This window comes from Amblyomma mixtum, chromosome 7 (genome assembly GCF_055824585.1).
Source record: "Amblyomma mixtum isolate Tamu chromosome 7, ASM5582458v1, whole genome shotgun sequence".
Classification (NCBI taxonomy): domain Eukaryota; kingdom Metazoa; phylum Arthropoda; class Arachnida; order Ixodida; family Ixodidae; genus Amblyomma; species Amblyomma mixtum.
The window spans coordinates 54,470,144-54,482,404 of NC_143018.1; the positions used below are offsets into that span (position 1 = coordinate 54,470,144).

The window sequence follows — 12,261 nt, forward strand, 5'->3', positions numbered from 1 at the left end:
AGTGTGTTGCTCGCACTGCTAGCCTAGTCACTGATTACCAACATGGTAGGCTAAAACCAGTACTTGTTGTTGGTTCTATTAGGAATATTAATAGGAAGGAAAAGAGGTTCATCCGGTGCCGAAACTGCCACATTGCTCCTCATATGCAGCCCGCGAAAAAAGCGTATTGTAAAATTGGGATGTGAACCGCGAATCACAGGCGATCAGTGCAACTAACGCGAAGCGGTACGCGTTAGCAAGTGAACTCCGATTTCGTGAGCGCATTGACTCGAAGCGCCCTTTTTGTCTTGTTGCGCACACTATTGCAGCATGCGCCAGGGATTTGTGGCGGGCGGTGCGTAGAGCTGCGCCAATCAGAGCCGTATATTCTCTTCTCTGGCGCTAACGAGTGCCCCAATGCGAGAGGCTGGCGTTTCAAAATGCGCTGACGAAGGCTGCTTCTCATGTTTTCCAGTTGTTTCAAATAATTTGGGATAATACCCAGTTTGTTGGCATGAGATGTCAAGTTGTATCAAGCGTTTGTTCAAGTGCCATCAAACGTAGACTTTAACCGGACACGACTTCGAATTTGGTCTATTACATGCCAGTGACCGCGTGCACTTGTGTTTGCACTGTACCGCGCACGGGTGAAAGTTAATGAAATCGACGATTTCCAAAGCATAGCGCGGGAGGCTCGCAGTTTAACACGTGGCGAGGAAGGCTGTAGCAGCGCCTCCGATGTTTTTAAAATAGAGGAGGCGCTGGCTGTAGCGATAGCCGAGTGGCCAAAAGCACCAGTAGGTGAAGCTGATGCCTTCGCGACGCATCGGATTCGGACAGTGAGCTTTTTTTCCTTGTGCTCAATGCTCTGTTGAACATACTATCGTGAGAAAAATAGAGACCCCTGCCATCGCCTGCCGATCCATGCCAAACGGCTTGCGAGCGCCTCCTGACGAAGCACTCCTGTTATCGAGACCCATTGGCGCGCGCCAATCCCGACCAGACGACGCAGCGAGCACACTGTGCTGGTCTCGACAACAGGAGTGCTTCGTCAGGAGGTGCCCGTATGCAGTTTCAAATGGATTGGCATGCGATCGCATGGGTCTCCTTAGTCTCCACTCGATAGTACATCGGACGCCAGGTTTTCTGTCATATATAATCGTGTTAATCTTAACGAATTGAAAGAAAAGCGGTGCTGTGCTTGCGCTTTAAAATGGACACCTCCAGCATTTCTCTAAACTTAACAAAACTTCCTAAGGCAGCCGCTTTATTATTCCGCTCAAAATTTGAAAATAGGGCTCAAATGGTGATATGCTTTGCGCTCGTCGTGGGCCCACCTGCCTTCCGATTCCGTACGCAGATGCCCCCGCCTGGATCTGACGCCCCTGCTACGTCGTGGTCGTGGATCGTACCGTGCTTGGATGCAGGCCTGCTGGACGAGAGCGCCAGCAGTGACATCTTTGAAGAGTTCTTCCGAAAGGCGACGGAGGAATCTGAGGAGGCTGCGCGGGCCCGCTATGGGGAGGATGGTAAGCGGAAAACACGGCTACACATGACGTGGTCGGTGAGATTACAGGCGCAGCCCGGAATATCTGTGACAGCTTGCGGGGTGTGCCTACCTCAGATCAATATATTTCATAACCTTTTCGAATACCTCGGCATAATTACCAAAACTATGTTTCGACGTCCTGTCACCTGTTACAGCCAGTTTCGGTTATTTCTATGAACAAAGGTAGCTTAAACTGAATCAACGAGACAGCAAAGCTGCATAGCGAAGAAATGAGAGTTAATAATGGCTGAGCTAGAATAAGGAGTGAAACATACATAGATGTGGCAGTGTTGAGAACAGATGGCCAGTAATCCTTTGGGGTAGAGAAGTTGATTCCAAGAGAAGAGAGATTTTAGTGGTTATAAAAGTGGTGTGCCTTGTATTTATCCTGTCATGCTGCTCTAGATAAGGGGGAAAGAGAGGGAAAAGAAGCTAGTGAGGTGGTTGGCGGATCGGCCACATGACGATACCCTACTCATTTTACTCACCTTAAGGCCCAGTTCCGTCTGTCCTTTTTGGCGCGCGTCCTGCGCTCTTGGGCGCCCACGCGCCGACAAGAGGAACTCTGTGCATGCGCGCCGCGTCGAGCGCCGCCTAGCGCGTCCACGACGCTCGGATCCGATAGTGTTAAAGTTCGTTCGATTCACCTGCACTACGTGAACTGGTTCTCGCGGTGCTGCACTTCGCCATTCTTTTCAGCGGTGCAAGATATGGCGCCGTCTGCACGACACCACTCGTTGTACTGCTAGCACTAAGTACATGTGTTATTTTGTACAACGTGCATATGTTATCGTGTTAGCCTTGTTTTTATGTGTATATGTATGTATGCACCTGTAAGTATTGCGCTGTGTAGGTGCGATTTAGTTCTTGTGAATTATGTTCTGTTTTGATACTGATATACCCAGTGTTTGCCTCTTGCTACTGTAATCCTTTTTGATATTGTAACCCCCCTTACACAATGCCCGTTGGGGCCTGTGAGGTTCAATAAAAAAAAATTGGCAATGGCTTAGCTCAGCTAAGCCAGGATATACGTAGCGAGAGATAGGGTATATCCCTGGTTACGTTTAGTTGTTTTGCTTATCGTCATGGCTACGTGTTAGGCATTAAATTCGAGACGTGGTGAAGGCGGCACGCGTTATTCAACTTTATTTACTGCCAGAAAGACGGCCCGGTTATCCGTAAAGTAACACTCTCTCCTTGGCTACCATGACAGTGTGTTCTCCCACCGCCGCACCACCGTCCTCCTCCCCTTGCCGCGCATGCGCAGTAGACCACGGCGCGCCAGCTGCGTGTCGGGCATGCGCAGTCTCTCGGTCGGAGGCGAGCGGCGTTGGCGCGCTGCGCCGGCAGCTGTGACGTCATTCGGCGGCTCCTCTCGGTCCGAGGTGAGCGACGCGGAGCACACCAGCTGCGCGGCTATGACGTCACTCGGCTCCTCGCGCATGCGCACAAGTGGCGCCGAAGGCCCACAGCGAAACGGCGAGATTGCTGGTAATGTAGCTCTCGCTACAAAAAGTGCTGACGTTGTGCAGGTCTAGTTCAGGAAAGTTCAGGAAAACTGTACACTTCCCCAGTGGTCGGTGCCGAAATGGTGCAGCTGTAGCCGCTATGGAAGCAGATGACGGCTTGCGCGACGATGGCTTGCGCTTTGTGATAAATGTCGGATATCCTGAAATTATTCCACTCCTCGATTAGAACGGTGTGCCACACGGGCGTGGCTCTCATGTAATCATGTAACGTGCGTGGCCACCCGAGATGGTAGCGCCGGAGGTTGGGACGGCGACCCTCGCCGGCACCTTTCATCTCTCGACATATATATGCTTCACCGGCGTCTTCCATTGGACTAATAATGTTATAACAGTACACGAAGCCGGTTAAATAAAAAAGTAAAGACGTGCTTGCATCATAATGCACGTCATTTCAACCACCGCTTAACATTCAAGTCGGCGCGAGCACACCTCGGTCGATCATGTTGAGTAAAAGAACACACGTGCATTCCGCTTCAGCTGCCGCACGGTTACATCGAAGCTGATTCATGGCAACACTTCGCCGCGATGTGCTGTTTTAAAATTCTTCACGTGGTTCGGGGTGTTGGCAGCCGTTGATATGAGCGCCACACTGCGGGCTGGATGGCGACGCCAAGGCTAGCAGACGACCAGGCCTGCACCCGACCATTCGTTTTGAAAGCAGCCAGTGCCAAGCTGCACTTCAACTGCAGGAACCGGCGCTGCACGCTCGTTGCAACGCTGCGGAACTTTATAGAACTGGTGCAGGGAGTGCAGGCCAATCGAACGGACCTTTTGATATTCAACGTGCGCGCTACTCGTGGCAGCGCGCGTGCTATTTCCGGTGTGTAAGCATCAACTAGACAGTGGGCGTTCTGCTTCTGTGTCTTCTGGAGCGGATCTTTCAAGCATTTTGTAATAAAACAGCGCAAGGACACAGGACGAGAACAGAGGGAAGACACACAAGGCGCTGATAAAGGATCTGATGCGCTGATCTGATGAAGGATATCAGCGGCGTGTGTGTCTTCTCTCCGTGTCCTTGCGCTGTTTTATTACAAGATGCTTAACCAAATCGCCCAAACTGCCATTTTACTACATTTCAAGCATTACCTGCAGCGCGTGACCGGGCGCGTACTCGCGCCATGCACTTAGGAGTTGTGTACCGCTTTTTTTTTTGGGCGTCGGGGCGCGGCCTCAGCGCGCAGGCGCGCACGGCGCGTAGGATGCAGAAGTGTCTATGGAGTCGGGCCTTTAGGGTGCGGCATGTGCGCTTCTCGCACTGCCTACGTTGTCTTCGGGTGCGGCGCGCGTGCCACCCTTGACTACGTGCAATCAGCTGTGCCTCTTGATGGGCTTGTGAAGTTGAGATCTCAGAACCGCTCCACAACAGCTTTTCGTTGTACAAACAAATCGGTACATATGCCATTTCTAGCGAGTAGGCGCTTGCTCAATATTTCACTTTTTTTGTCCATAATCACCGTAGTCCCGCTAAGCCAGCCAGAGTGACATACAGCCTCTGCACAAGCAGATCTAGTGCCCCCTTCTGACAAACGTAAAACGGAATTGTGGTCACGGGTCAAATCAAGCCACGGAACCTTTATGTTGAGAGCAGGAGCCGCTTTTTTAGGGCTGTCCCTGGACAAACGCTTCTCATTTTTAATAAGCATATACCTATACCAGATGTCCCTGCTAAATGTAACCAAGTTTTAAAAAAAACACGGAATGTTCTAGCCGCCTGCAACCAACCGAGGGTTGCGTAGAGTCACGTGATCTCGTCTGCTGTATTTTTTTGCTCTTCAAAGCTAGCTGGTTATGCTAAATTAGCCAACTTTTTAAGTGTTAATGTTACAACAAAGAATCAATGGAAAAGGTATAGATCGCTTTGAAAAACAGCTGACTGAAGCGTTTGAACCAAGGTACTGTTTACGTAAAGTAGTTTTATTGCGAAAGCAATACTGGTCGCAGTTTGAGCCCTTCAGCGTCGTCCCGGCGGTGTAACCACGTTTGGCCTTTAGCATGACCTCCGCTGTGACGTCACGACAGACGGAGAGAGACAGAGCCCAACTCTTCTCGTCGCGGTCGTCCCAGCGTAACCACGGTGCGGCGAGCAGCAGCTGCGCGCCGCTGCCGCGAGGAGGCGCTCGCTGTGATGACGTCACGCCAGACGGAGAGAGACAGAGCCCCAACTCGTCTCGTCGCGGTCGTCCCAGCGTAACCACGGTGCGGCGAGCAGCAGCTGCGCGCCGCTGCCGCAAGGAGGCGTTCGCTGTGATGACGTCACGCCAGATGGAGAGAGAAAGAGCCCCATCTGACTAGGCTTAACCTTAGCTAAGCCTCAGCCATTTTTTTTACCGGCCTTAAACCACAACGCGCGCGCAACGCGCGCAACAGCGTTCACGTGAGAACAGTGTGAATTAAAAGTCCCAAGACGCGTCTTCGAGAACAAAATTCGTTTTTTTTCTGAAGTGCTCTCCCCAATTAGCCTTCGTGTGCAGACGGGCACCTGATGCGAGACAGCACCTGATCACGTGATAGCTTTCTTTTAAAGCCAATAAATAAAGCTACGTAAATCGTAACTTGATGGAAACAGAGCTCCTAGCGGTTTTTGGAGACGATCTACAACTTTTCCATTGTTTTTCTTCAGGTTAATAATAAAACGTTACCCAATTAAGCATAACTCATTAATTACCTTTGAAGAACAAAAAAACACCTCAGACTAGGCCACGCGACTTTGAATAACCCTCAGTTGCTTTCACGGCGCATTTTTAAAAGCTTGGTGATGTTTAGCTGGGACACCTGGTATATTGTGCACTTTGAGTCTCGTGATTTGTTTCCTGCTAGATATTTAGTATTCCAGCAACCCATTTGGCCAAGAATTGAGAAATGGCCGCCATGTAAAAACTCGCAGAGCTTATTAGCGATGGTATAATATAGATAGTTACTGCAAGTTGCAGAAAATTTTCATTGAAAAGCGAGTACCGTGTTTGCCAAAAGTAACCGAGCAGCCACACTGGCTTGTGGAGCAGGCTTGCAGCCAAGTGAAGTCGTTGCTATCGTCGGTGCTGGCCGCTCGACAGATGGAGGTTGCATTATAAGGTAAACCGTAATCCAGATCTTTTTTCCGGTTGAGGTTATGGGTAGGCAGTTCTACTCTTTGCCGAAGCCAGCGGGAACAAATTGCGTTTCACTCCTCAAGTACGTAGACAGAAGTAAAGAGGTGGTAAAGAGAGTACAGACTTCGGCTGACACTTATGGAATGTTTAGTGGGTTTCAAAGTGCTGCACTTACAATATTACACAACGGGCAGCCTTTGTGCGGTAAATGGTGTGGTGCCTCTTGCTGACAATGCGTCTGGCCTATTGTTTTATTAAGAGGTGTAATTTCTCCAGCTTGAGCACCCCTTTGCGAACTTACTGTGGATACCCAGTGTTGCTCTGCTGTAAAGGACACAACGAACACGTTCCACAGGCTTCCTGCGCTAGCGTATTGTGGATATATTAGCACTGCATCATGCTGGCACAAACGTTGTCTGGGTCGTACGCTGCACCGCATATCTGGCTGATTTTCTGCGTCGACTCAAACTTCTTTTAGTCTCTTCGTAAGTCTGTAAAAAACCCGTGACATATCGCAAACATCACTGTGAGCTGACTGCAGCTGAACGTATTGAGACCGGGGACTTCGAGGACGAAGAAAACTTGAAAACACAAAATAACGAGTATCTGGCTGAGCAGCCCTCGTCCTCAAAACAGCGCCATCATCTCTACTACTGCATCATAAGCTGCCGTGAGCCACAAGCTGTCAATCCAGTTATTCATTCACAATGCGAGTTGTTCACGATGCTAGAACATGTAGTGAATATCTAGCTCCCAAGGCGTGCTCAGCTGCAGCTGGAAGAAACATTGGCGAGGCGGCCACTCTATTCACTGGTTATAGTGCAAAAATCTGCAGCGACAGGTAAAAATAAAATGGCCTTGGGGTTTGTGAATCTGAGCGTAGTTCACTCAAATCTTTTGAGATCTCACTGCCAGCGCTAACAGGCCAAGGGGAAACAGGAAGAGACGGAATTCGCTGCATTGATAAATTATCGGCTCATACTGACGAACCCCTCATGAGTGCATTCCATGCGAAGTTACCCACTGCATTTCATGAGCAGGGGCTTTGTACTTGAAGGTGCATTTAAGGGCAATGCAGTTAAGAAGCAGGAAGAGCCTTATACTGAAAAATTGACTTTAATTCTCTTTCTCTCTTCTCTGTCGCTTACTTTATTCCGCTTCCTTCATGTTTGGTAGTCAACCGGGGATCGGCTGGTTGGCCTCCTTGCTCTTTCTGTTCTCTCTCTCTGGCTGCTATTTGTACAAGGCAGTTTCCTGCGAATGCTGCTGTATATTCGAGAATATTTTAACTTGCATACGAAAAAATTGGAGGCTTATCAAGGTTAAGCCCAGTGGATGCGAAGCATGCCCTTAGCGTTTGGAGGCATCTTGACCGCATACACGCCCGGCGCAAAGACGCTGGCGCGGTTGCGGGCACAGAGACTGACGCGACGGCGGGCGCGCGCCGTCTTATCCCTGGCGTGACGTCACATATCACGTGATGCAGCGATGGTGGCGCCGCCGCCGCGTCGCGCGCGACGGCGCGAACCGAAGCGTGGAGGCCTCCGCCGGGCGACGTCCGACGGCGCGATATGAGGCCCCATCTGCAGCCGGTGTGACGTCATCACGTGACGTGACATCATGTGATCTCACTTCAAGGTCAATGGTGGCCACCGCCGGGAGGCGACCGACGGCGCGATATGAGGCCCCATCTGCAGCCGGTGTGACGTCATCACGTGACGTCATGTCACGTGACCTACTTGAAGGTCAATGGTGGCCACCGCCGGGTGTCGCGCGAAGGCCCGAAACCTACGTTAATATGCTTCGCATAAAAAAAATGCGAGGTTTTTGTGTGCTAAACAACGGAGTCTGTGGCATCTCTACTAGGAGCACTTTTTCGCTTATCACTCACCTTTGAAGATGCAGGCGCCTAATGATGTGTGTGTGTGTGTGTGGGTGTATGTGTGTGTGTGTGTGTGTGTGTGTGTGTGTGTGTGTGTGTGACCAAAACTGCAGGCGAAACGTGCGGGGTCGACGGCGATAGCGGAGAACAGGAGGATGCGGAGACACCACTCTGCCAGAGGTGCGAACGGCTCATGAGCGTCGAGCTGATGGCGAACCCGGGAAAAGCGGACTACCGGACCGTGGTCGATGAAGACGGGGAGCCGTACAAGGTACAAGAGGTGTTAACCCTTACTAGTGTATAATAAAGAAGTGCTTCAACAGCGCCTTTTTCGAGCCTTTCGAAGGCAGACTTGTTTGACAAAATATCTTTTAGGTTGATCTGATACTGGATGGAATATCAAGGGTGCGTATCCATTCTAATAACTATGGAAATCATTTCTTAAGGGAAGAACGCAGCGTTGAAATGAACTAAAGCAGGGTAGAAAATGTTGTTACCTCGGGCTACAAGACTTATGTCCAATGAGAAATATGAATGTATAGGAATGAATGTATAGGAGTGGTTTTATATAATAATAGTAATAATAATAATACTACTACTAATAATAATACAAAGGGAAGGAAAACGATTCTTGCCCTCCTCCGTGTAAACTTCTATAAGCCCTCACGCACCAGATCTGCAGTTGGCGGAAATAAAAAGAAGAGGGTAGAGTTTAGGCGCTGGGTGCGGTAAACACAGGATATGTAATTGTAAACTAAAATCTTTCTGAAGAAGTCCTCTGACGGCAGTCGCCTAATTATGCTTCTGAAACTTTGTTTCAGGATGGTGCTCTACCTTCGCCTTCGGAAACTTGGCTTGCACTCTTTGCGCACACGCTCCTCTTCCATTTCCTTTTGCAGATCACCGCTGCTGGACCTGACCAATCCGCTGCTCTGGCTTGGAGCGCACCGTGCTTGGATGCAGACCTGTTCGACGAGAGCGTGAGTTGCGATATATTTGAGGAAATCTTCCGCCAAAAGACGACGGACAAATCCATGAGGGAAGACACGTTGCGGGGTCGCTGCAAAAACGACGGTAAGCCGACGACATTGCTGTACTGCAGTTGTCTTCACGAGAACTCGCGTAGCCGGCAATATTTGTACATGCTGCCGGGTTCTCTTTATACGAGCTGAAGATGACACAACAAGAAAGCGCAGTATTTAAAATTAAAGCTGAAGATTTTTCTGTGAAAGTCCAGACGCTTCACCCACCGGGTCTGGAGATTCTTGAAGCCAAACTAAACAGGTCCTTGTTACTCTCAATAATTCTTGCTACTGGAGCTCTGCTGTGATGTGGCGGCCACCTCCCGATCACTCGAAGTTGGCCGTCCACTTAAACATTCTTGCCATTCTCCACTGACAGCCACCTAGAAAGATCACCTAACCCACTTGTTACTCGAGCCAATAATAAAAGTTTTGCAATAAAACATTCAGATTTGAGAGACTAGAAGGGTACACAGAGAGCTACACCCGGTAAGTAGGCTTATTGGTAAAGACACTAATATCAAAGTTACGAAATCAAACGTCGTCTTGGCAGCCCTTATCCATCTATTCCTAAAGGAGGACTCCATTTTTGGAGGTTTCCTGTTATTGTTTTTCTTTCGTCGCTTCATAGATTCACATGCCTCTCAGTAATAAATGCTGCTGGAAGGATATTACTTGATTACCACTCATTCCTGATGCTAAAGCGCTGTGGGCACACTGTTTTCGGCTGACATTGGGGTCTTCAATTTCCTTGGTTTTGAAAGCACTTCGTGGGGCCATTGAATGAACTTCTCTTTTCTCTCAGGATTATAATGAAGTAACTGCGTGTCACTACCAGTCACTGGTAAAACTCGAATGCGAGCACGATCTGCTCGATATTCCGGAAATTCAGCTCGGACATATCCACTAGATGTTCTTTGTCAAAGTTGGAGCATTTCGCTGAAAACTCCGATGAAAGCATCTGCGCACCTAGTCGGTCTTTGATAATAAACCCAACAGATCCCTTTATTATTAAGTTAACAAACGCCCTCTCTGATGGTCCCCAATTTGGCGAAGTGAAGTAATGGTCAGGGTTGGCTGTCTGCAGTGGAAACTGTTGAAGACCTTCCCCTGACTTGACTCAGTTTTCCGAAATTTCCCTCTGAAAGTTTTAACACCACTTCATTAGAACTGAGTGCGATTAGCACATATCACTCAGTGTTTACAAATATAATATTGCAAATTTTCAACAAAATTGTATTTTTAAACCACAAAAACTTTATGATGGCTTAGGTTTCCTCAGTTTAAGGTATCGCACTTTCGCCCAGTTAACTGCAATTTCGCCATTTTCGAATTCTGGAAATTGGGCTTGAAATCTGAGATAACACGCTTTTCAGCTGTACGAGACAAATGAAACAAGTTTTGGCAATATTTGTATGCGATAGCTTTGTATTATCTCTGGTAAAACTCAAAGGAAACTTTACTTGAAATGAGACTCAATATTGGAATGGTCGTGCTATGTGAACAAACATAGCAAAGCCCAGAAAACCTGGAAAAAGGAATTTAGTTCACGCCCTACCACCATGCGGCACCATGCGGCTTTCATGAGGATGAACCAAAATCATCGCGAGGTTTTCAAATTTTCGCAGAACCCTCTATTTTCAAGGCTGTCTGAAAATATCGGTACGTGCTGAGGAATCATTTTAGAAGTTGTAATGCGCAGCGAGCACGAATTATAGGCTATCAGTACCAGCATATTCGAGCAGAACCTCACACCCTATGCAGTTTATTTAAACAGTTGCTTGTGAAAAATATCCTCAATGCGTTGTGCAGTGTTGGCTGCCAAGAACTGACAGATAACGCTACTTCTCGATGTCCTGGAAAGCTGGGCATAGGCATGGGCATAGGACCACAGCAGCAAAGCGATAAGAAGGAGGAATTCAGCACAGCGGCACAGAGCGTATATCCTCGACAGCGCTCATTCGACCACAACCTTTGTGTCGTCCGTGTCTGAAGTACTTAGTCTAGGACTGCTGTGGGCTCACACAACGGTGCTCTTCAGGACTTGTGGGCACGGACCTCATAAGATGTTGCAGTGTCGATATTAAAGTGTATTTTTGGAAGGGTCACTTCTCATGCTGCGTCAATCGGATTCAGTCAGTGAGAATGCTTGGTGCCTGAGCAGTAATCGCACGGCAGCTTGCTGCTTCATTCCCAAGCATGAAAGACGCATTGGCTATACCCTTGCTGAACACCGTTTCTACAACCCCCCCCCCCCCCCCCCCCCCCCCCCCCTGTGTGAGAGGTGCGACCACTGAATAGTGTGGTGCAAAATAAATTTCTGAATGTTCCCATCCACGTTGCCCTCTCGCAGTGGGTGATGCTGGTATATTTAAGAATATGAGGTGTTAAATTGCGGCTTTATCTAGTACGTCCTCTATTTTAACTGCGTTTTGGGCTGTATGCAACGCGTGAACTGTTCGTGGATGGTAAGCGCGAGTAAGTGCGCAAAGTTTGGCAACTTTGACTGATGAGTAGAAAATGAAAATAAGGACCCAAAAAGTACAGGAAAACACAAGCCTTCAGTCCGCTAGAGGGGTGCGTGTGGTTCATAACTTGGCACACTAGCTGGCATCGCCTCATTGTTTCTTCGACTGCAGCCGCAGTCTCCGAGATATGTACTTACATGCTTAGAAATGCAGTTTTTGGGCGCTCAAGATGCCGACTGTATCCGAGACACTTTATCGTCGTTTCACATAGGGCTTGTTTGACGGGGCAAGGCGGTTACTTTATTTAAGATCTTAATTTGCCTTGAAACTCCTTTTGAGTTCTTTGCGCCTTGTTTTGTGTCTAATTAGACTTCTAAGGGAACATTTGAAGTGTCAGTGGCGGCAAAGTCAGCGCTCCGGCTTAACTGTTGTGAGGACGCTTCCTCACTAGTCACCTATAGTTAAAGATGCAGACACGCAACCAACACGTGTGTGTTACTGATTGCAGATGCACCGAATGATGGGGACAAAGAGAAGAGAAATGAGGAGGATGAGAAGGTGGAACTACAGCATGTACGGTGTGAACGCCGCGTGAGTGGCATGTGGATAGGAAGCCAAGGAACGGCAGAACACCGGGCCATTGTCGACGAAGACAAGGAACTGTTGGAGGTGCAAAAGGTGTTGCACTTACTAGTGTATAATCGTGGGAAGCTTCATCAGGGCCTCTGTGAAACCTATAGAAA

At 48.7% G+C, this 12,261-nt stretch overlaps 1 protein-coding gene across 3 annotated transcripts in view; it reads left to right on the forward strand.

Annotated features, from left to right (window-relative positions):
- The window catches only part of LOC149336106 (uncharacterized), a 44,817-nt gene that overhangs the window by 17,401 nt on the left and 15,155 nt on the right, over positions 1-12,261 (forward strand). For all 3 annotated transcript variants that reach the window (XM_089552582.1, XM_089552583.1, XM_089552584.1), the window contains 4 exons: positions 1,340-1,508; positions 8,142-8,299; positions 8,928-9,102; positions 12,027-12,187. In XM_089552582.1, the coding sequence (XP_089408708.1) occupies positions 1,340-1,508; positions 8,142-8,299; positions 8,928-9,102; positions 12,027-12,187 (663 nt within the window). The remainder of the gene's footprint in view (positions 1-1,339; positions 1,509-8,141; positions 8,300-8,927; positions 9,103-12,026; positions 12,188-12,261) is intronic.